Source organism: Neofelis nebulosa, chromosome 8 (assembly GCF_028018385.1).
Source record: "Neofelis nebulosa isolate mNeoNeb1 chromosome 8, mNeoNeb1.pri, whole genome shotgun sequence".
In the NCBI taxonomy this organism is placed as follows: Eukaryota; Metazoa; Chordata; class Mammalia; order Carnivora; family Felidae; genus Neofelis; species Neofelis nebulosa.
The window spans coordinates 52,585,111-52,610,914 of NC_080789.1; the positions used below are offsets into that span (position 1 = coordinate 52,585,111).

General features: G+C 40.0%; 1 protein-coding gene and 1 long non-coding RNA gene across 9 annotated transcripts in view; one reads left to right on the forward strand and one right to left on the reverse strand.

Moving 5' to 3' along the window:
- The window catches only part of C8H12orf56 (chromosome 8 C12orf56 homolog), a 115,658-nt gene that overhangs the window by 12,005 nt on the left and 77,849 nt on the right, over window positions 1–25,804 (forward strand). For all 7 annotated transcript variants that reach the window (XM_058742140.1, XM_058742147.1, XM_058742146.1 and 4 more), the window contains exons 2-3: window positions 15,769–15,949; window positions 24,835–24,907. In XM_058742140.1, the coding sequence (XP_058598123.1) occupies window positions 15,769–15,949; window positions 24,835–24,907 (254 nt within the window). The remainder of the gene's footprint in view (window positions 1–15,768; window positions 15,950–24,834; window positions 24,908–25,804) is intronic.
- Window positions 1–25,804, reverse strand: part of LOC131519285 (uncharacterized) — a 113,378-nt gene that overhangs the window by 7,316 nt on the left and 80,258 nt on the right. The window lies entirely within an intron of this gene.

Sequence of the window (25,804 nt, forward strand, 5' to 3'; positions counted from 1 at the left end):
CTTTATAGTGGGTTTTTTTTTTAAATATATGAAATTTATTGTCAAATTGGTTTCCATACAACCCCCAGTGCTCATCCCAAAAGATCCCCTCTTCAATACCCATCACCCACTCTCCCCTCCCTCCCACCCCCCATCAACCCTCAGTTTGTTCTCAGTTTTTTTTTTTTTTAATTTTTTTTTTCAACGTTTTTTATTTATTTTTGGGACAGAGAGAGACAGAGCATGAACGGGGGAGGGGCAGAGAGAGAGGGAGACACAGAATCGGAAACAGGCTCCAGGCTCCGAGCCATCAGCCCAGAGCCTGACGCGGGGCTCGAACTCACGGACTGCGAGATCGTGACCTGGCTGAAGTCGGACGCTTAACCGACTGCGCCACCCAGGCGCCCCTGTTCTCAGTTTTTAAAAGTCTCTTATGCTTTGGCTCTCTCCACAGTGGGTTTGTTTGAATTAGGATTCAAATAATGGTCCCCACCAAATTGTGTTTGGTTATCTGTCTTTTAAATCCCTTTTAATCTATGACAGTTCCTCCTTCCTCTTTCATTTTTCTGTCAGTTATTTGCTGGAGAAATGAGGTCACTTTTTCTGGAGAATTTTCCACAGTCTGGATCTGGAATCCTTGGGCATGTCCTTCATCCACTATAGTTGCTTTAAACTGGGTAAGATCCAGGGGCAGTGTTTTGACAACAATACTCCTAGCTGGTGCTGTTTATTTCCTATTACTTCCCATCAATAGTCACATCTTTTTGTCTTTTTGTGCTGGTCAAATGTGTGGGTTGTTCTGTCTCCTGGACCCCTTTTTAGACTAACAGTATCACCCCCCCCCCCCCGCCTTGTTTTTACATGTTGAAGAGATGGCCCCTTTTTTTTTTTTTTTTTTTTTTTGTAGAATGTCTCCTCTGGATTTGCTGATTATTTCTTCCTGGGGCTGTTTTCCTCGAGAATACATATTTTAATCAGGTCTTATCATAATAAAGTTCCTGTCTGCCATCACTTTTTAAATAGAGAAACTAGGGGCGCCTGGGTGGCTCAGTCGGTTAAGCGTCCGACTTCGGCTCAGGTCACGATCTTGCGGTTCGTGAGTTCAAGCCCCGCGTTGGGCTCTGTGCTGCCAGCTCAGAGCCTGGAGCCTGTTTCGGATTCTGTGTCTCCCTCTCTCTCTGCCCCTCCCCCGTTCATGCTCTGTCTCTCTGTCCCAAAAATAAATAAACGTTAAAAAAAAAATTAAAAAAAAAAAAGAAAAAAAATAAATAGAGAAACTACTAACTTTGTAAATTAAACAAACAAAAACCCTACCTTTCCTACTGAATATGGAATAGGCCAGGTGGTAAATGAAGGGATTAGAGCAATTCTAATAATAATAATCTCTTAAACCTGTATTTTCTAAATAGGGGGGGAAAATGACATCATGAAAGTCAAGTATCATCATTTCTCTCAGTGATACTTTATTTAGAATTTTCTTGAACAAGGGAGATAACTGAATGGGTAAATGCTTGTGCTAAGGTCTTCTGTTAGATCTATAACTCTCAACTCCAGTGCCTTTTAATCTTTTTTAATACATTTCTGTGGATTTGGTTTGTAAGCATTTTGTTGAGGACTTTTACATCTATATTTACAAGAAATATTATTGGTCTGTAGTTTTCTTATGATGTCTTTGTCTGGTTTTGGTATCAGAATAATATAGGAAGTGTTTGGTCCTCTTCTACTTTTTGGAAGAGTTTGTGAGGGATTGGTGTTAATTCTTTAAACATTTGGTAGAATTCATCAATGAGACCATGTATTACTGTACCTTTCTTTGTGGGAAGTTTTTTTGTTACTAATTCAATCTCTCATAGTTCTATTCATATTGCTGTTAACGGTCTACTCATATTTTCTACTTCTTTTGAGTTAGTTTTGGTAGTTCCTGTCTTTCTAGGAATTGGTCTATTTTATCCAGGCATTTTAATTTGTTGGTATTCAGTTGTTCATAGGATTCCTTTATACTTTTTATTTCTGTAAGGTTGATACTATCTCCTTTTATACCTGATTATAGGTATAGATTGAGTCTTCTCTCTTTTTCTCTTGGTTAATCTTGTTAAAGGATTGTCAGTTATGTTGATTTTCAATGAATCAATTTTTGGTTTGGTTGATTTTCCTTATTGTTTTTCTATTCACCATTTCACTAATTTCTGCTCTAATTTTTAGGTAGGGTATTGAAGTTTCCAGCTGTTATGGTTGAGTTTATTTCTCTCTTCAATTCTTTCAGTTTTTGCTTCATGTATTTTGGGGTTCTATTCTTAGGTACATATATGCTTATAATTGTCATAACTTCTTGATGGATTGAACTGTTATCATTATAAATTGTCTCTTGTACAATTTAAAATATATATATATTTTAAATATATATATATTTTAAATATATATATTTTAAATATATATATATACATATATATGTATGTATATATATATATATGTGTGTGTGTGTGTGTGTGTGTATATATATATATATATATATATATATATATATATATATATAAAACATATATATATGTTTTTATTAAGTAAACCCCATGCCCAACATGGGACTCGAGCTCACGACGCTGAGATCCAGTGTTGCATGTTTTACAACTAAGACAGCCAGGTTCCCCTCTAGTAAAATTTTTTTTTGCACTGAGTCTTATTTTGTCTAAGAGTACTATCACCATTTCAGCTGTCTTTTGCTTGCTGTTTGCACAGTATATCTTTCCCATCCCTTTACTTTCAACCTATTTGTGTTTTTGACTCTAAAGTGAGTCTCTTGTTACAGTACAAGTGAATCATTAGTCAAATCATGTTTTTAAAATCTATCCTTTCAATCCCTGACTTTGAATGGAGTGTCTAATCCATTCACAGTAGTATAATTACTGATAAGGCAGGGTTTACATCTGTTCTATTGCTATTTGTTTTCATATGTCTTTTTCCCCCTATTTCCTCCCTATTACTGCCTTCCTTTGTGTCAAATAGGTATTTGCTAGTATCCGATTTGAATTCTCTTGTGACTTCTTTTATACTATGTATTTTGGAGTTTTTAAATTAATGTTTGCCCTGGGGATGTTTTTAAATTAATGTACATCCTACTTTATAACAATGTAGCTCAGATCATTATCAATTTCAATAGTATACAAAAATATAAGTCTGTTCCCTCCCCACTCCTTTGTGCTGTTATTATCATACATGTTACAGTTTCTACATTAAGTGTCCATCAACACAGATTTATAATTACAGCTTTATACAATTATCTTTTAAACTAGACAGGAGAAGGGCACCTGGGTGGCTCAGTTTAGCATCTGACTTTTTTTTTTTTTAAGTTTATTTATTTATTTTGAGAGGGACAGAAACAGCACAAGTAGGGGTGGGGCAGAGAGAGAGGGAGAGAAAGAGAGATTGAGAGAGAGAGAGTGAGAGAGAGAGAGAGAGAGAGAGAGAAAGAGAGAGAGAGAGAGGGAATCCCAAGCAGACTCCACACTGTCAGTCTGGAGCGCAACGTGGATCTCAAACTCACTTAACCAATTGAGCCACCCAGGTGCCCCCGAGACCAACTCTTGATTTGGGCTCAGGTCATGATCTCGCAGTTTTGTGGGTTCGAGCCCATACTGGGCTCTGCGCTGACAGTACAGAGCCTGCTTAGGATTCCTCTGCCTCTCCCTCTGCCCCTCCTGCATTCTCTCTCTTTCTCTCAAATTAAATAAACTTAAAAAAAATTAGGGCACAAAATAATGAATTGATCTATAAGAATTTAATTAGAATAGTATATACTAATTAGTTCGCTGTCTGCCTAATGGCTTTGGGGGGACACTTTATTTTCTATTTATTTATTTTTTGACCTCAGTCTGTACTTTTTAAAAAAAATATTTATTTAAATTATCCCCACACCCAACATGGGGCTTGAACTCATGACTCTGAGATCAAGAGTCGCATGCTCCTAACTGAGCCAGACAGGTGCCCCTCCTTTCAGATACTTGAGTATCTTCCTCTCAGAAGTTTGCTTTTAAGTGATTTTAATCCTGATCTTTGTACATTATTTTATGATAAGTTCATTTTTTCTCAGGCTTTCTGAACCTGAGATTCTCTTTCATGTTTTAATCCCTCTTTGATGTCAGGCTTTTGATAGGAACTCTGCAGGTGGACAATTCATCAGAATGCGTAAGAAATGAGAGCCACTTGAGCAAAATGGGTCAATTCAGGAATTAAGAAATTTGGAATTTTTGAGGGTTGTGTGACATTTGTTATGACAGGAATCATGTTTGTAAATAAAGTCTTTCTTCTTAGTGTCTCACAGTGAGAATACAAAAATCCACGTCATGGTGACACTGTTTTGACTCCTAATAGAAAGAAACAATCTTATTTTCTGACCCACAGTGCAGTTAGTTTCTCGGCATATGCATGTTTCATTCTTTGTGTGTCATTTTGTATAAGTCAAGAGCACAGGTTTCACTTTGAATCTGGTCTGCCACATACTAGCAGTGCAACCCTGAGCAGGTCTCTGAGGATTCAGTGAAATCATATGTATAAAGCACTTAGAAGAACACATAATAAGTGCTCAATAAATGTTAGCTTTACTGTATTCTATGTGACACTGTTTGAACACTGAATTCTTCCTCTTCCCCCATCTTTACTCTGGAGAGGATCTGGCCACAAGGATCAGAATCCTTATGAATCCTTTGAAGGGGAAGAATGAAGGTGGGCTGGCCCTCTCTGACTCTTATCTTGGGGAAAGGGCAAAACTGGTAGTGCCCAAAGGAGGCAGAACCAGTAGTCTCAGCCAATGGCCTTATGGCTGGGTAAGATCGTCCTGCTGTGTAGGAGGTCTCCAAGACTGCCCTTCATGCTTGATGATTCAGCAGAAGGACTCACAAGATTCAAATTGTTGATGATAAGGAGAAGATTCAGATTAAATTCAACAAAGGAAAAAATGGTGCATGAAATAAAATCCAGGAGAACCTAGTGCATGCTTCCAGGTGTCCTCTCCCATCAGAGTACCACGGATGTACTTAATTTTCCCAGCAATATGTGCATCGTACTACCAAGTTCAACTGAGCCTTGGTGTACAGAATTTGTATTGCAGATGGACACAGGCACATGCAGAGCCTACATGAGTGACCTCAGCTACTCAGACTCCAGCCCCCCTTCCACCTTCTTACCCTCACCCCCAGAAAAACTAGGTGTTTACTACAGATTACACTGTCAAAATAAATTTATCTGCTCAAACTGATACAGGATGGCCCAATACACACTTGTATCAGGCTGTCAGAATATTCCAAGGCTCGTTGATTATCTCCTAAGATATTTTTAAAAGATTTTTCCCAAGGCCCAAATCTTACAGTTGGAGTAACACATGGCTCCAAGTAATAGTGATGGTGGTTATATAGTAGGAAACTTTCTCAGGGGCACAAAAAGTCAGGTCAGGCATTAGAAAGTGCTAGAGGGGTGCCTGGTGGCTCAGTCTGTTATGCATCTGACTCTTGATTTTGGCTCAGATCGTGATCTCTCAGTTCGTGGGATCGAGCCCCACATCAGGCTCTGTGCTGACAGTGCAGAGCCTGCTTGGGTTTCCTCTCTCCCCCTCTCTCTGCCCCTCTCCCTGCATGCTCTCTCTCCCTCTCATTCTCTCTCTCAAAATAAATTAATACACATAAAAAAAAAAGGAAAAAGGGGTACCTGGATGGCTCAGTTGGTTAAGCTTCCAGCTCTTGATCTCAGCTCAGGTCGTGATCTTGTGGTTCATGAGTTTCAGCCCTACATCGGGCTCTGTGGTAATGGTGTGGAGCTGGTTTGGGATTCTGTCTCTTCTCTCTGCCCCTCCCCTGCATGTGCTCACTCTCTTTCTGAAAATAAATAAACTAAAAAAAAATTTTTTTAAAAGATAAAAAAGAAAGTGCTACAACTTACGAATGGTCTTAGAGTTTTTATAATATTGACTGGAAGAATTTATGAGGCCATCTACATAACTCCAACTTGCCAACCTCAGTTTCTAATGAGAAAAGATAAGCTAAAGGTACAGTTTATATTAGTGGAGAAGTATAAGTATAGCACTGGGTCAATAGTAATTTCATGCAATTGTATTTAAAAGAAGTGATTTATCAAGTAAATGTAAATAGTTTGATTTAATTGTATATGAGACTTTGTATGTCAGCAAATCATAGAATAAAGTCTATTCTGGGGCACCTGGGTGGCTCAGTCAGTTAAGCATCTGACTTCAACTCAGGTCATGATCTCACAGTTCGTGGGTTTGAGCCCTGCGTCGGGCTCTCTGCTGACAGCTCAGAGCCTGGAGCCTGCTTTGGATTCTGTCTCTCTCTCTCTCTCTCTCTCTCTCTGCCCATCCCCATTCATGCTCTCTCTCTCTCTCTCTCTCTCAAAAATAAATAAAAAACATAAAAAAGAGAGACCCAGCAATTGCATTACTAGGTATTTATCCAAGGGATACAGGTATGCTGTTTCACAAGGGGCACATGCACCCCAGTGTTTATAGCAGCACTATCAACAATAGCCAAAATATTGAAAGAGCCCAAACATCCATCAATGGATGGATGGATGAAGATGTCGTGTGTGTACACACACACACACACACACACACACACACACACACACACACACACACTGGAGTATTACTCGGCAATCAAAAAGAATGAAATCTTGCCATTTGCAACTATGTGGATGGAACTAGAGGGTATTATGCTAAGTGAAATTAGTCAGAGAAAGACAAATATCATATGAATTCACTCATATGAGGACTTTAAGAGACAAAACAGATGAACATAAGGGAAGGGAAGCAAAAATAATATAAAAACAGGGAGGGGGACAAAACATAAGAGACTCTTAAATATGGAGAACAAACAGAGGGTTACTGGAGGGGGAATGGGCTAAATGGGTAAGGGGCATTAAGGAATCTACTGAAATCATTGTTGCACTATATGCTAACTTGGATGTAAGTTAAAAAAATAAACTAAAAAAAAAACAAAAAAAGAAAAAAGAAAAAATTTCCTGTTTCCTGATTTGCGGTTCTAAAATTATTTTCATGGAGATATTCAGATATTTTTTTTAAACTTAAAAAAAAATTTTTTAACATTTATTTATTATTGAGAAACAGAGACAGAGCATGAGCATGGAAGGGGCAGAGAAAGGGGGAGACAGAATCTGAAGCAGGCTCCAGGCTCTGAGTTGTCAGCACAGAGCCCGACGACGTAGGGCTTGAACTCACAAGCTGCAAGATCATGACCTGAGCCAAAGTCGGACACTCACCCAACTGAGCCACCCAGGAGCCCCAATATTCAGGTATTATTATCTGTATTAAAAGGTGTCTGGGTAAAAGCACTTCTTTCAACTTTGATAAATAGTCCTAAAAACATAAATTCAATGCTATATGATACAATGAATAATCTTAACTTATTTCCCACGTAAATAAGCTAAATATTTGTTTACAAATAAGATTTAAATTATTACTACTTAGCTTATTTTAAACTATTTAAAGTATTTAAGCTTACTTAAAATAAGCTACTAAAGCTTATTTCTAAGACATAAAGTTAGAAAATTTTAATTTTTTCATAAAAGTAAACTGTACCTCAACAAGGGGCTCAAACTCATGGACCTGGAGATCAAGATCAAGATCACGTGTTCTACTGACTGAGCAGCCAGGCACCCCTAAAGTTAGAAAATTTTAAACAAAGTAGTTCTGTAGGAGCATGACATCTATCATCTACCTACCTATCTACCTACCTACCTATATCTTTTCTTGCTTTGGGGCAAAATAGAAACTCTGGCTTTGAATTTCCTAATGATGTCTCTGGTGTAAATGCAAAAATTTGCTTTTCAGATAACACTAGGTCTAAAATAAATTGCTAACATAGGATTGAGTTCAACTGTGTCCCACTGAAGAGCTTTATTTTCTTCCTTCAGGCACTGAAGGCATATTCTTTGGACCAAGTCTCCTTGCCTGACAGTGGAGAAGCCTCCTAGTCAGAAAACTTTTTACCTCCCATGGATGTGTAAATTAGCCTTGCTTAGCTCCTGGGTGGTCCTCTCATGCTTCACAAACATGCTGTGGTCTTTACAAAAGACTGATTTTTTTTTTTAATTTAAATGCAAAAAACAGAGTGAGAGTGAGAAACGACCTTCCTTACTCTAACGTTGTCCTTGTAATTCAAGTCCAAGTTGAATTAAATGTTTCTGTAAGAGTTTGTTCTAGCTACAGTATTGTAGTCATACTATAATCTCTTTATAGTATATATACATATATATATATGCATATATACACTTTATACTATAATCTCTTTATTTGCAACTGAGATTGTGACTGTTAGATGAACCAATAAGAGAATGGAGCAAGTGAAAAGTGATAGATCATTATGGCACTACCACTGTTCACTGTTACTGTCCGTTTATCCGATGTCATCCACCCTTTTATAGAATACGATGTGTCCCCTTGGCTGTGTGGCAGTCATCACTATAATCATTTACCACCTCCCTTATAGTGGGAGGCCTCACAGTGTGCACAGAAATGCCTTTTTAAAAGTCATGTTGCCGTAGACTGCCTTCATGCATCATGCTAGATGTTGTCTTCACTGCCGACCCCCCTTTAGTTCTTTGGTGACAGAGTGACACATTTGTGCTTTAGGACTATGAGATGCTAGGGCTACCAGCTGAAATATTTTACAAATCAGTGAAACAACTGTCTTTGTCATAACATGTAGATGATTCTTAGAATTAAAATAGGTAAAACTAAATTATGTACTCATTGTACTTACAATGTTAAAAGACAGGCCCCAAATGGAGACTTAACCTAATTCCATTTTCATCTCTCCCAGAAATGGAATCTTAAACCAGTGAATCAGGAACCTCCTGATGAGCACTAGTTGGGTAATCTGCCTGGTAGACGCTTACTATCTCCTAAAGGAAAGTAACTTTGCAATAACTAACATTTTTGCCAAGTATAACTTCCTTGTTCCCACTCCCTTCTGCTTAAGTCTTTTCATTTTGTACAGCCCCTTGGAGTACCTTTCTATCTGCTAGATTGGATGCTGCCTGATTTGAATCGGTTTTTGCCCAAATAGACTCTTAAAATTTTTAACATTGCTTCAGTTTATCTTTGAACAAATCTCACCACCCAGAGATAACCACAGTTAACCACGTAACATTCCAAACCGTGTTCTGTGCACTAACACATATGGAACCACATTCCACATATCAGTCTGTAATCTTATTTTTACTTTACAGCATGTCATGGATGTCTTTCCATGCCAGTGAATACAGAAAATATTTACACGAATAAATGCCACCACAGGGTATTTAAGGAAGGTATTATGTTCTTTTTTTAAATACTTTTTTTAGGGGTATGTAGGTGGCTCAGTTGGTTAAGCGTCTGACTCTTGATTTCCGCTCAGGTCATAATCTCACAGTTTGTGAGTTTAAGCCCAGCATCGGGCTCTGTGCTGATAGCTCAGAGCCTGGAGCCTGCTTCTGATTCTGTGTCTCCCTCTCTCTCTGCCTCTCCCCCACTCATGCTGTCTCTCCCTGTCTCAAATAAATAAACATTAAAAAATTAAAAAACAAAAACAAGAAACAACCTAAATGTCCATCAGCAGAAGAATGGGTAAACACACTGTTGGGATTTAGAAGCATTAGAGTAGTACTATGAGCAGATAAAGAACAGGAACCTCTTGGAGAGTCTGGGTGGCTCAGTCGGTTGAGCATCCAACTTCGGCTCAGGTCATGATCTCGCAGTTTGTGAGTTTGAGCCCAGCATCGGGCTCTGTGCTGACAGCTCAGAGCCTAGAGCCTGCTTCAGATTCTGTGTTGCCCTCTCTGTCCACTCCTCCACCACTCATACTCTGTCTCTCTGTCTCTCAAAAATAAATGTTAAAAAAATTTAAAAAATTTTTTTTTTATATTTATTTACTTTTGAGAGACAGAGCACTAGTGGGAGAGGGGCAGAGGGGGAGAGAGAGAGAGAGAGAGAGAGAGAATCCAAAGCAGGTTCCAGGCGCTGAGCTGCCAGCACAGAGCCCGACGCAGGGCTCAAACTCACAAACCGTGAGATCATGACCTGAGCCAAAGGTCGGACGCTCAACCGACTGAGCCATCCAGGTGCTTCCAAAAAAATGTTAAAAAAATTTTTTTTTCAAATGTTTATTTAGTTTTGAGGGAGAGACAGCATGAGTGGGGGAGGGACAGAGAGAGAGGGAGGCTCAATTTAAAGCAGGTTCCAGGCTCTGAGCTGTCAGCACAGACCCTGATGGGGTGCTCAAACTAAGGAACCGTGAGATCATGACATGAGCTAAGTCAGATGCTCAACAGACTGGGCCACCCAGGCGCCCCAGGTATTATGTTCTTGAATGACAAAGCTAACCAAACTCGGTGACTATAGCAACTAAATAAAAAAGAGATCTGGCCCTACTTCAGTCTCAAGTGAAAGAATTAGCAAAATTTGACTGAAACTCCTACACAATAATGAATCCAGCTGTTTGATTACTGTTTGGATTCCAGCCCTATTTTTTTTTTTTTTAATTTTCTAAAAATATTTTTAAAAATTTATTTATTTATTTTGAGAAAGAGAGAGAGAGAGCAAGAGAGAATTTGTGGGCGGAGGAGGGGCAGAGGGAGAGAGAGCCCATGCAGGCTCCACATTGTCAGCCCAGGGCCCTGACTTGGGGCTGGATCTCATGACTGAGAGATCATGACCTGAGCCATTATTAAGAGTTGGATGTTTAACTGACCGAGCCACCCAGTTGCCCCTAATTTTAATTTTTTTTAAACATTTTTTTAAGTTTTAAGTAGGCTTCATGCCCAACATGGAGATGACCCTGAGATCAAGATTCATTGGCTCCACAGACTGAGCCAGCCAGAAGCCCCTCCAGTCCTGCTTTTAGAATAGAAACACTTTTATTTTTCCCTGACAAAATCCCTACCTCTGACCACTAGTTAGGGCTGTGGTCTTAAACTTTAGTCATTTTTATAACATTGGCCTTGGAAACCAACTGCCTTATCTCGTAATTCTAGTTCCACCTTTTACCAGTTTTGTAAACTTAACATCCTCTGAATGTTTGTTTTCTCATTGCAAAATGAGGTTTATAATAACTACCTCATATATATAGTACTATATTTTTGCCATGTTCCATAAACTGTGGAATTATTATTCAAATTATTATAGGTACTTTTTCTCCTCCCCAGACTTCTTTTTTAACGTTTTTTATTTATTTTTGAGACACGGAGAGACAGAGCATGAACAGGGGAGGGGCAGAGAGAGAGGGAGACACAGAATCTGAAACAGGCTCCAGGCTCTGAGCTGTCAGCACAGAGCCCGATGCGGGGCTCGAACTCACGGACCGCGAGATCATGACCTGAGCCGAAGTCGGCCCCTTAAGCGACTGAGCCACCCAGGCGCCCCATCTCCTCCCCAAACTTCTAATAAGCAATTTGAGGCAGACATAATTTTACATATTTATTTATACTCAGTCTCTACTTGAAGCCTAATTATTACCAGATTAATATTAAATACACTTGGAATCACAGCCAGTTAGACCAACGTATGTCTTAAGGAACACTCTTCTCTATAGACTCCAGAAGGACTGGAAAGCTAACTGTAAAGGAAAGTATAAAACATAGGTGAGTATTTGATTTCAGGGTACAGAAGACATTTCTAAGCATAAAGGGAAAAAAATAGGACAAAAGTTGACAGCTGTATCAGAAATTTTAAGTTTCTATTTGTTTTAAAAAAACACACAGAGGGGCACCTGGGTGGCTTGGTCGGTTGGGCGTCCGACTTCAGCTCAGGTCATGATCTCACAGACCGTGAGTTCGAGCCCCACGTCAGGCTCTGGGCTGATGGCTCAGAGCCTGGAGCCTGCTTCCGATTCTGTGTCTCCCTCTCTGTCTGCCCCTCCCCCGTTCATGCTCTGTCTCTCTCTGTCTCAAAAATAAACGTAAAAAAAAAAAAAAAATTAAAAAAAACAACAACACACACACAGAAAAGTTTTCTATGAATTACAGCATTGTACCATAACCTCAAAGACAAAGAAAGGCATAGATAGCCTGCATAGGTGAACTAAACTGAATACATACTGATCCCCCTTCCCCATTTGAAAGTCTTTCACAGTTTTCCCTGACAATCTGTCCCACATCACCCATCGTAATAATCTCAAAGAAAAGATCACTCACTCACAAAATAAGGCTCTTCAGGTTGACCTGATTATTTACATAGGTACAGCAAGAGTGTTAATTTACCAGATAGGCCTCCTTAAAAATACTTTGCAAAAACTTTTGTCTAGAAGTTTTTATGAATGTCAGGTTCGACTTTTAAAAGCCTTTATTACGTGCTTTTCCTAGGCTAGGAAATCAGGCCCAAGAAGCTCCACCAGATTTCTCTTGTAGTACGTATAAATTTGAGTGAATTTTGAGGTTCTGAAAATTTGTTGATTGCCTGTCTTGCTAGGAAGTGGTCTTCCTAATACCTGTAAGCCAGGTCTCTGGGCTAGTTTTCCTGGGAAGGCGTGTAAGGACTGGTACCATAAGTACAGCCAAGCGTTTGGCCCTTAAAATGGAGTGCCATACCTGGTTAAATGAGTGTCCTTCTTCTTTTTTTTAATGTTTATTTATTTATTTTGAGACAGAGGGAGACAGAGAGAATCCCAAGCAGGCTCCATACTGTCAGCACAGAGCCTGACACGGGGCTCAAGCTCATGAACTGTGAAATCATGACCTCAGCCAAAACCAAAAGTCGGACACTTAACCGACTGAGCCGCCAGGTGCCTCAGAGTATGCAGCTCTTGATCTCAGTGTTATGAGTTCCAGCCCCACGTTTACTTAAAAATAAAATCTTAAAAAATATAAATTGAAAAACAGGGGGCTCCTGGGTGGCTCAGTCGGTTGGTTAAGCATCTGATTCTTGATTTGGGCTCAGGACATGATCTCCCTGTCTGTGAGATCGAGCCCGGAGTGGAGCTCTGCATGGAAAGCACAGAGCCTGCTTGGGATTCTCTCTCTCTCTCTCTCTCTCTCTCTCTCTCTCTCTCTCTCTCTCTCTCCCCCTCCCCCGCTTGTGCTTGCATGTGTGTGCTCCCTCTCTCAAAGTAAATAAACATTTAAAAAAATCTTAAAAAAATAAAAAATAAAGTATTAGATGTTAAATTTTCTTATTTTGGGGGGAATTATAGAACTTTTATTCTTATATAAGTGCTTATCTCTATAGGTCATCAAAACAGAAGTCTGTTTAATTAATTTATTAATATCCTCTGGAAAGAGGAAAATGCAACCCACCAATGTAATCAGAGGTAAAGGCTTTTCTGAATTGCAGACACCTAGATAAAGAGCATATAATTTCACAAGAAACTATATGTAAACATAGAAACACAATTTCACTGGTTCAGATACATAACAACTGTTCTCTTTATCAAAGGGTGGTAATCAGTTGCATTTTACTGGACACAATCAACTTGTATCAGTATGAACTAGAATAATTTGCACTATTACCAGTTTTCTACAACTTAGCGTGTTTGTTTTTTTTTTTTTTTTTTTTTTTTTTTCAAAGTAACCTCTAGACCCAACATGGGGCTCAAACTTACAACCCAATGATTAAGAGTCACATGCTCTACTGACTGAGCCGGCCAGGCACTCCTACAATTTACAGTGTTTTAAAATAGCTCAAAGACAATAAATGATGGAGAACAGCTAGATCATCTTTTTTTCCCATTTCACAGCCTTTCATAATTTTTCCTGGCAAAGACAAGAGACAAATATAATACAGAGTTACATAAAACAAAATCTTAGTCATATGTATAATAGGATTCTAATTAAAAAAATTTTTTTTTAATTTTTATTTATTTTTGAGAGACAGAGACAGAGCACAAGTGACGGAGAGGCAGAGAGAGATGGGGACACAGAATCTGAAGCAGGTTCCAGGCTCTGAGCTTTCAGCACAGAGCCCAGTGCAGGGCTCGAACCCATGAATTGTGAGATCATAACCTGAGCCAGAGGCGAATGCTTAACTGATTGAGCCGCTCAGGCGCCCCAGGATTCTAACATTATAAGCATATCTTGGAAGGTCTCAAATAGCTTAAGGTGTTTCTGAAAAATATTGCTCAGAAGAGGATCCTTTACTAATTATAAACTTAAAAAAATTTTTGAGAGTGAGAGAGAGAGTGGGAGGGAAGTAGGGGCAGAGAGAGAGGGAGAGAGAATCCCAAGCAGGTTCTACATTGTCAGTGCAGAGCCTGACAAGGGGCTTGAGCTCACCATGACCTGAGCCAAAAATCAAGAGTAGTATGCTTAACCTATTGAGCCAGCCAGGCACCCCACTAATTATATAAACTTTTATTATTAACGAAAGCACATCCTTTGAACACCTCTACTGGACTATGCTTTGTTACCTTGGTTTGAATTACTCTATATATTTGAAAATAATTTCAAAAGTTAAATTCGAGTAGATCTTGATAGCTTTTCATTAATTTATCTTCCTATCTTTAATTCCTCTGAATTAGATTTTTAAATTATTGCCATTATTTGATATTTCCTTCCTATATTTGTGAAAAGAGAATGATGAAATTGAATGATCACAGGAAACATTTTTATACAAATTGTAAGTGCTTGCAAAACGTCTATAGAGGAGGGGCGCCTCAGTGGCTCAGTCCATTAAGTGTCAGACTTCAGCTCAGGTCATGATCTTGCAGTTCACGAGTTTGAGCCTCTCATCGGGCTCTGTGCTTACAGCTCAGAGCCTGGATCCTGCTTTGGATTCTGTGTCTCTGTCTCTCTGCCCCTTCCCTACTCATGCTCTGTCTCTGTCTCTCTCTCTCAAAAATAAATAAACATTAAAAAAAAATAATAAAAAAAAAAGTCTATAGAGGTATTCCCCCGATGCTTGGATTAAAGGTTTTAAATATGCCTCTGGTGATTCTCTGGCTCTACGCTTAGCTTCTCAGTCAGATGCTATTGCTGCCTACCTGTCATAAAAAGGGAAGTAGAGACAATCTAAAAATCCTAAGTATTTATTGAGAACTTTTCTCTTTTTAACCAAGAATAGAATTTCTTAAAAAAGAATAGAAAATGGAGTACTTTGGAGAGAAGAGAAAGCTATTTAGGAGCAGGAAACTTCCAATAATTCACACTTAGATGTTTGTATTCACAGAATCTTTGTACACTGTTCCCCACAAATGGACATTGTGTACTACATAGAAAAATCCTAGGTTAAACCCATTAATTTTACATTTTTAAGATCTTTTAAAAAATCTATTTTCGGGGCGCCTGGGTGGCGCAGTCGGTTAAGCGTCCGACTTCAGCCAGGTCACGATCTCGCGGTCCGTGAGTTCGAGCCCCGCGTCGGGCTCTGGGCTGATGGCTCGGAGCCTGGAGCCTGTTTCCGATTCTGTGTCTCCCTCTCTCTCTGCCCCTCCCCCGTTCATGCTCTGTCTCTGTCTGTCCCAAAAATAAATAAAAAAAAACATTAAAAAAAAAAAAAAATCTATTTTCAAAATGAAAATGGGGATATATTTTAACACACAAAAACACAGTTTCTATTTATTTTGCAATCCTATAGTGTAAACAGTTACTTGAGTTCTGCTGCTGAGCACATTTTTAGTAAAGACTAAAACAAACAGGGGAAGAATTGAGAAACCTGACCAAGAGAAAAGATATTCCAGGAGGAAAAAAAAAAAAAAAAAAAAAGAAAGAATGGAGTTTAAATTTGCCCTAAGCTTTAGGGGATTTATTATCACAGGATAAAGTTGTATTTGTCCTCAGTCAGTTCAATTTTTTTTTTTCCAGATTGATGATTACCCACAATTTCTGAGTCCACCAGACAGAGAAACCAACCAACATATTCGTATCATCTATTCTTCAACTGTTTTGAAAAAAGAGTGTGAAAAATCAAAAGGTGTCAAGAAATTCTCATTTCCATTTCATCCATCTCATTTCCATTTCATTGCCGCTTCTAACAACAAAAAAGGTATGTAATATATTTCTTAAAGTGACACAAGAAAAGATGTATTTCGTTATGAGACAAAAAGGAATGTTCTTTTTTTTCCTCCCCAGCTTTACTGAGGTATGATTGACAAATTACAATTATATATAAGGTGTCTAATGTGATGTTTTGATACATGAGTACATTTGAAATGATTACCACAATCAGGCTAATCATCTCACATAGTTGTCATTTTGTACGTGTGTGGGGAGGACACATTTGAGATCTATTTCCTTTGCAAATTTCAAGTATACACCATATTATTGTTAACTTTGTTCACCATGTTGTGCATTTTGGTCTCCAGAACTTATTTTATAATGAACATCTATCTTTTGACTAACATCTACCTTTTTTCCCTAACTCCCATCCCCTGGTAACTACTGTCTTACTACCTGTTACTATGAGTTCGTCTTTTTGTGCTGGTTTATTTCACTTAGCATGATGTCCTCCAGGTTCACCCATGTTGTCTCAAATGGCAGGATTTCCTGGTTTTCATATTTAATTTAATTTATTTATTTCTTAAGTACTCTCTACACCCAACATGTGGCTCAAACTCATGACCCCAATATCAAGAATCAGATGCTCTACTACTGAGCCAGCCAGGCACCCCAGGATTTTTTTTTCTTTTTTTAAAGTCTAAATGTGTGTGTAAGGATGTCTGCTCCACAACCCCCCCCCCCCCAATTTTATTTGTCCATTCATGTATTCCTGGACACTTAGGTTACTTCCATGTCTTGGTTACTGTAAATAATGCTGCTATGAATATGAGAGTACAAGTATCTGAGATAATGACTTTATTTGCTTCGGATATAAACCCAACAGTGGGAATGCTGGATCATATGGTAGTCCTATTTTAGGTTTTTGAAGAACCTCCATACTGTTTTCCACAGTGGCCGCACAAATTTACATTCTCACCAACAGTGCACAAATGTTCCCTTTTCTCTACATCCTCATCAATACTTGTTATCTTTTGACTTTTTGAGGTTAACTATCCTAACAGTTGTGAGGTGGTATCTTGTGGGGTTTTTTTTGTTTTGTTTTGTTTTGTTTTGTTTAAATTTGTCTTTGAGAAAGAGAGACAGAGAGAGAGATGATCAGGGAGGGGCAGAGAGAGGGGGAGACAGAGAATCTGAAGCAGGCTCTGCACTGTCAGCGCAAAGCCCAATGAGGGCTCATGACCTGAGAAGGGGTCGGATGCTGAACCAGCTGAGCCACCCAGGTGCCCCTCACTGTGGTTTTGCTTTGCAATTCCATGATGATTAGTGAGCTGAACCATCCATTCTTGGCAGCATAGTGCCTGGGCAAAGCTTGCCATACATGAAGATATGTAGAAAATAACCAGAAATATTGTGAACCTGGCTTTAGGAAAACTCCTGATGGTCATCTCTTTGAATCTTGGCTCCCACAAGCAAGGGAAGCCACAGGGTCCTACCCTGAAAAATATGGTTTATTATGGTTATTAACAGCATCCAGTCTTCATTCAGAAGTATTTGTTGGGAACCTTTTCACCCAAGAACTATGTATGCTTCACACCTAGACAGAAAGATGAAAGGTCATCTTTAATTTTGTTTTCAGGGAGCTCAGCATCTGATGCAGATGATTTTCCCACTGTGCCCAAGGATATCTAGAAAATTCACAGTGGGATGGAGCGAGAAGGGGAGGATGAGGAGTCAGGGCTCCTGGCGCTCATCCAGCTCAACTAGAGCTTACTTGCTTTTATGCTTCACATTTTGGGCTTTATGTTAATGTTTCTGATGAATATGTTTTAAAAACCTAAGGATGAATAGATGAAAATAGAACATATAGTTCAGCATTACACTGTTTATTTCATGGTCTTATTTTATATATGTATATGAAATGTGTATGTACCTAAAGGAGCCCTTTAAACTATCAATCCCCATAATTGGGAGTTGGTAAAAAGCAGAGAAGAGGAGGATGGGCTTTGGACCTGCCAAATCCACATTTGAATCCTGGCTCCCACCTTTCCCAGCTGTGTGACCGTCTACAAGTTACCAGCTTTGTGAGCTCCAGTTTCCTGGTCTCCATCACTAGCTTCACAGGGTTGTTGTATTGCATGAAATGACGTGGGCAAGGCAGGGCACACAGCAGGAAAGCAGTCAGCTGTTAAGATGGCATCCTTAGCGGAGAAGAGGGGCAGAAGGAAGTCTGACAGGGCTCCTGGATAAGTCCTTCCACTTCTGGCCTCTAGCCAGAGTAGCCAGACCAGCCCACACCAGCCAATTCATTCTTCACTAGACTTCACTCCAAGTCAGACTCAGAATTCTTAGAGTATTGAATAACTACAAAGTGTGAGAAAACTGTCCAGTGTTTGTACACTCTCATGGATAAGCACCTTTCCACACTGACACTCTATGGCATGGCAACTATTTGTAGGAGTTGTAATTTGTCTTATTAAATCCCCGGTTGCTCACCAGGTCTCTTGTCACACTAATTAGGGAACCTAACTGGCGTTGGTTGCCTTAAATGCATATTTATCCTTGTCCACAAGCATAATTATTCTTGGATTTTTTTTCCCCCAACATGTATAAGAAGATAAAAACACACATTAAAGAAGCTGATGACAGGTAAAAGTTTTATAAAATTTAAGTTCTTAGAAACTTCACAAATGATGTTAAAAGCAGTGAAAACTTTTTTAAAAACTTAGCTTGTGTTCATGTGCATGGCTGGTTCATAAACTTATAACTTTCCCCCTCTCCCCATTCCTTACTTTATTCTCTAAAGGTTCCATCTAACACTTTATACAATGAGTTTTGAAAACACAAAACTGCCACTGTCACAAGGAGTCATACACAGCACACCTTAGAGAATAAAAAACGTCCCCCCTTTCCAGCATGCCAACAGTAATGCGCTCTGATTCCTGTTCTCTGCCAAGCTGCTTGTTCCCTGGGTTGGGCATGACTACATACCCAGGACCCTCATGATTCACCTCCCAGACAGTCTGTAATATGTGGTCCTGAAGCAAGAGAGAGGCTCAAACCTGTCTGACCATCTACTTGAAAACAGTCATTACTGTAGCCATTAGTGTTAATAATGATGATATCATGGCTAGAGAAGTAGCACACATTAACTACTGAGCATCTGAATAAAGATAATTATTAGAACTTACTGCAAACCTCTAGGGCGAAAGCCTAGGGAATATTTGTGTCATGTGGCAAAGGAGCTTGCACTCAAACCAACTGGATTATCTTAACAAAGGAAACTCAAAAGTGCAAATCATTTGTAGTAAAGATACTTAGTTTATTCATTGCATTTGCAACAGGATTCCTAATTAGGCCCTACTTTTCTGGAGATATATAGAAAAAGAGGCTTTTCTCTATGCGTCCTTACATGAGTCATAGGTAGCACTTTAAATTGTACTTTTTATGTGTAGCTGGAAGAGGATGGTTGTTTAACTCTAAATGAACAATGCTGATGGGAGTAGAGCGACAGTGGGGCACTCACTAGCTGCTAAAGCTCTAGAATGAATTGGGTTATTAGCCCTTTAGTTTCAGGTACATTCTTGAACAGCACCTTCTAGTAGAACTTTCTGCAATGATGGAGATGTTCTGTATGTAGTAGAATTACGTCTAATACAGTAGCCAAGAGCCACCTGAGCCACTGAGCACTTGAGATGTGAGTAGTGCTAACTGAATTTCAATTTAATTTTAATTTTAATAGCCACAGGTGTCTAGTAGCTATAGAAATGGTCACTGTGGTTCTAAAAGCATAGAAAAGACCTTAATGGCTTTAGGGTATATTTTGAAACACTGGCAGAGCATGAAGTAGACGAATCCTCAAACCAGAATGAAACATGATAATTTGATGAAACATAAACTGAACCTAGGTTTTATATAACTATATGAGATTTTGTTTTATACCGAAAACTATATATTTTCTAAAACCAATGAGATGGGAAAAACTAAAGCGACAAGGCATTGATGAGTCTCTCAGGTTTAGTGGATAGTTTTTACGTAGGCTTGGCAGTCTTCCTCATAGGAATAGGGTTTTGATAAATATAACTGGAAATCTTGCAGGTAAGAAAGCACTGTTGTGGGTGTGTGTGTGTGTGTGTTTGTAGCATCCTTTCTAAAAAATATTCCTCAGGGGCGGCTGGGTGGCTCAGTCGGTTAATCGTCTGACTTGATCTCGGCTCAGGTCATGATCTCACAGTTTGTGAGTTCAAGCCCTGCATTGGGCTCTGCACTGATGATGCAGAATCTGCTTGGGATTCTTTCTCTCCTTCTCTCTGCCCCTCCCCTGCTTGTGTGCTCGCTCTCTCTCTCTCAAATAATAAAAATAAACTTAAAAAAATGTTTGTCAGCTGACCAGCACTACTGAACATGCCATCAGATATCCACTGTGCTAAATGGTGGAAAAACTTCATACCTAGGCTACTGAAGAAGACAGTAAACTGCTGTGTGCACATTAGAGAACATACTGGAACACACAGAGGATAGGTCTCGTCTGTTATCTGCATTCAGGCTCTCTTGTCATTATGGCCTTGTATCTGCCAGACTCTGGCCACTGGCATCCAGGAGATCAGAACTCCTATCCGATGCAGACACAGAGACCATAGCTGTACTTCATTTCTCAGTGGAGATCACAGCTGATCCTGAGATTCTCCACACCGTTACAAATGAAATTTAAAACTAACATAAAGAGGCAGGGGCATAGGCACTAAAGTCATTTTTGGTCATAACCTTTTGATGACGTCACACAAAAAAGAGAAAGTTCAAGGTTGGTTAGTGAACTTGGATGAAATGATGTTTAAGAGACAACTCACGTTCATTGTTTAGGGAATACGAACTTCCTAATAGAAAAGCCTCAGTGATTTCTTGCCCCCTTCCAGTATGCTGACAGTGCTGTGCTCTGTTTCTTTCCAGCTCTCCTCCTAGCTGTTTGTCCCCTGCAGGAGGTACTGCTGTATCTCCAGGACCCCTGTGGTACACCTCCCAGACAGTCTGTAATGTGTGGTCCTGAAGCAAGGGGTTCAAACCTGTCTGACCTCTGCACCACAAGCGCTAATATGTTCTACCTAATTCCAGCAATGACCAAAGGCATTATTTCTATCACATTTAGTACCCACGTTTGTGAAATGCCTACTATTAGAAGTGTCTATGACTGGGGTCTTAGACTTATGTAGAGGTTTTTCACTTGCAAGTAGAAAAAACTGACTCATTTTGGAGTCTATGTAATTAGTAAAAATTATTCACTTACAAGTAGGAAAAACTGATTGATTTTGGAGTCTCCTAAGGAATCAAGAGGGGAACAGAAGGACCCAATAGTGGAAGACCAGAAACCCAGAGGCCTGTTCCTGAGCCTGAACAGCCTGTGAGAGACTTTCTTCTGGATGCAGCTAGTTTCAAAGACTCCTAGCTCAGCCTCTCACATCCAAATGTCACAAGTCTAGAGGGAGACATTGATCAGCCTAACTTGGATCAGAGCCAACCCCTAGACCAGTCAGCTATGGCTTGGATAGGGGTGGATCCAGATTTTGTGGGGACTGAAGCTCATACAACGTGCAGAGCCTTCTTTAAGAAAAAGAGTTAAAACACCAAATAGAATGACTGCAGCACTCCCAAGATAGATAGGCAGAAGAAATCACAAACATAGAGCGTTTGTGGACACACCCAAGAGAAGAAGTGAGACAGAAGGAAAACTGAAGTGGGAAGAGCCTGTGGTCTTGAATGACTGTGGTTAACATGTCTTCCCTTTGTTTATAAAGACATTTGACCATTGGCACACATGGTCAGGGCTTCTCCTAAGACTTTGGAAGGAACTCATACAAATGAGGGACCCTAGAGCTGAATCATCACTTACTTCATCAGAAGGAGCAGTCTCTTTTTTTAAAAGATGGGCACCCAGGTGCCTGGGTTGAACATCCGACTTCGGCTCAGGTCATGATCTCAAGGTTCATGAGTTTGAGCCCCTCATTGGGCTCTGTGCTGACAGCTCAGAGCCTGGAGCCTGCTTCAGATTCTGTCTCCCTCTCTCTCTGCCCCTCACCTACTCGTGCGCTTTCTCTCTCTCTCTCTCCCTCTCACAACTAAATAATTAAAAAAATTATTTAAGAGATGGGCATCCATACTGTGGAAGAGGACAGTTCCTCAAAGAAAGAAGGCTCTGAGAAGACCACATGACAGATGACCACTACAGTTTGGTCCTTCCCCTGCAGCTGCAGTTTCCTACTTTTTTTTTTTAAAGATTATATTTTTAGGGGCGCCTGGGTGGCTCAGTCGGTTAAGTGTCTGACTTCGGCTCAGGTCATGATCTCATCGTTCATGGGTTCCAGCCCCGCACTGGGCTTTGTACTGACAGCTCAGACCCTGGAGCCTCCTTCAGATTCTGTGTCTCCCTCTCTCTCTGCCCCTCCCCTGCTCATGCTCTGTCTCTCTCTCAAAATTAAAATTTTTTTTTAACCTTTATTTATTTTTGAGACAGAGAGACAGAGCATGAATGGGGGATGGTCAGAGAGAGGGAGACACAGAATCTGAAACAGGCTCCAGGCTCTGAGCTGTCAGCACAGAGCCCGACGCGGGGCCCGAACCCACAGACCGCGAGATCACGACCTGAGCTGAAGTTGGACGCTTAACCAACTGAACTACCCAGGCGCCCCGCTCTCTCTCAAAATTAAAATAAAAACATTTAAAAAAAATTTTTTTTTTTTTTTTAAAATTTTTTTTTAACGTTTATTTATTTTTGAGACAGAGAGAGACAGAGCATGAACGGGGGAGGGGCAGAGAGAGAGGGAGACACAGAATCAGAAGCAGGCTCCAGGCTCTGAGCCATCAGCCCAGAGCCTGACGCGGGGCTCGAACTCCCAGACCGCGAGATCGTGACCTGAGCCGAAGTCGGACGCTTAACCGACTGAGCCACCCAGGCGCCCCAAAAAAAATTTTTTTTAAAGATTTTATTTTTATGTAATCTTTACACCCAATGTGGGGCTTGAACTCACAACCCTGAGATCAGAAGTCACATGCTCTATAGACTGAGGCAGCCAGTCACCCCTCAGTTTCCCACTTTTTAACAGAATTTTTGTCTCAACTCCCCACGTGATCTACAAATCTCATGAACTATACTGCACCTCAAGGGGAATGTGTTGACATCTTATGTCTAGACCAGAGCAAGCTAGAATGGACTGTACCCTCCAGCTATCTTTTTATTTATTTATTTATTTATTTATTTATTTATTTATTTATTTATTTAATTTTTAACATTTATTTATTTTTGAGACAGAGAGAGACAGAGCATGAACGGGGGAGGGTCAGAGAGAGGGAGACACAGAATCTGAAACAGACTCCAGGCTCTGAGCTGTCAGCACAGAGCCCGACATGGGGCTCGAACTCACGGACCACGAGATCATGACCTGAGCCGAAGTCGGCCGCCCAACCGACTGAGCCACCCAGGCGCCCCTCTAGCTATCTTTTTAAAGACCCCATCCAGCATCACCTTTGGCCCTCTGAGGTGAGAGGGTTCTTTCTCCCAGGCATGAAGGGGCCCTGGTTCCTCTCAGATCCATGACAGTAACAGAGAATTGTGCAAAGCGTTCAAAAGGAATGGGGTCAAACTCAGTGAAAGCACACTTAAGATTTTGGTTTCATATTATGTAAATTTTACCTCAAAAGAAAAATAAACTGACAAAAATTAAAAGGGAGGGAAGAGGACAGAGAAGCAAGCAAACCGAGAAAGGAAGCAGCTGACAGCCAGCGAAATCCCTGAAAGGAATTCTCTGTGGGAGCAGGGCTTTCTCGCTTTTCCCTCCCTGGCTCTCTGTATGGCGTGCGCATCCCTGCAGGGATGGGGAGGTGGTTTGACGGGGCCACACCGAGGTTCCTTTGGAGCCTAGAAAGTAAGGCTAGTACTGACCTCTTGAAATGGCCTGTGGAAAGGTCCATTGGGTTCTTGTTCCAAACACTTATTACATACTGTTATTATTTGTTCCTCCAAGCAAGCAAACGAAATACACTTACATAATTGGGAGGACATGATAATTTTCTTGATGCAAGTTATGATCTGTTCTCTGATTTTTACTTTAAATTAATGTTTATTGTGTAACTACTCTGCCAGGCACCACGAATCACTTTTATACACATTATCTTATTTTCAATCACAGAATTATCTTTCTTAATTAATTAATTAATTTTGAGAAAGAGATAGAGACTGCCAGTGGGGGAGAGGGGCAGAGGGAAAGAGAGGGAGAATTTTAAGCAGGCTCCAGGCTCAGCACCAAGCCCAACATGGAGTCAATCCCACAATTCTGGGATAACAACCCAAGCAGAAATCAAGAGTTGGACACTCAACCGACTAACCCACCCAGGCGCCTTTCATCTTCATTTTTATAAAGTAAGATACTGGGTCCAAAATGATAAAGTAACTGGTAAAGTCTTGTAAATTGTAATGTTTTACAAGGGTCTGAAGTTGAGTACATGTTTTAACATCAAAGCCAAAGTTCCTTTTGTTCCTTCATGCTGCCCAGCTTATCATTTGGCTTGTTTGTTTTGTTTTATTTTTTAATGTATGTTTATTTTTGAGAGAGAGAGAGAGACAGAGTGTGAGCAGGTGAGGGGCAGAGAGAGAGGGGGACACAGAATCCGAAGCAGGCTCCAGGCTCTGAGCTGTCAGCACAAAGCCAGATGCGGGACTCAATCTCACAAACTGAGAGATCATGACCTGAGCCGAAGTCAGATGCTCATATGACTGAGCCACCCAGGTACCCCTGCCCAGCTTATAATATGGGACTTGCAAGTTTTTGTGGGGATTTATGAGCAATCATCAATTCAGTACATGTAACTATATCTTCTTCATAAAATCAAATTATGTAAAGTATTAAATGATTTTTTTCTTTTTCTTTCTTTTTTCTTTCTTTTTAGTTGAAGAAGAGATTAATGGCCCTGTCTTTTGGAGAGGCAAAGAGCCCCGAAGTTTGAATGAATCCTCTCTCAGGTGAGATTTTGTTCAGAGCATGTTTTTAATTTGCTGACTAAAACTTATTTTATATTTCAATTTGCTCATTTTAATGCTTTTTCTCTACTAATGGCTTTGGACTGAGTTTTATTTCATATATATAATAATGAAGAAGATATTTGGAAAGAATGTTCTTCTAAATTCAAATCCAGTTAGTTTAGATAGTAAAGTATAACATTTCTTATGTCAATGAAATATATAGATTTTACAATATAAATAAATAATTTATTAAAATTAAATTCAAATACATTCATAATCTCTTGTTCTGTGTAGGGCATGATGTTAGGCCCTGTAAAGGATAGAACGATGAGTAAGGCATAGTTCCTATCTTTGAGAAGCTGATTTCAACCAGAATGTGTAACATTTGCATAAACATAGATAACACAGAGTACACATATTAAGTGTCTTCAGTGAGTTCGAGCCCCACATTGGGCTCTTGATTGTTAGCACAGAGCTCACTTCAGACCCTCTGTCACTCTCTCTCTGCACCTCCTCCCCTCTCAAAATAAATAAACATTAAAAAAAAAAAATAAAGGGCGCCTGGGTGGCTCAGTCGGTTAAGCGTCCGACTTCGGCTCAGGTCACGATCTCGCGGTATGTGAGTTCGAGCCCCACGTCGGGCTCTGTGCTGACAGCTCAGAGCCTGGAGCCTGTTTCAGATTCTGTGTCTCCCTCTCTCTGACCCTCCCCCCGTTCATGCTCTGTCTCTCTCTGTCTCAAAAATAAATAAATGTTAAAAAATAAAATAAAATAAAATAAAAAATAAAGAGGGGAAAGGTAATATTCAGTTGTGGGGAGAAGTCAAAATGCCAGAGTATGGTGAATTTTCAGTGCACACAGAGAGGGAGATCTTGCAGCTGGAGGGGATAAAAAACA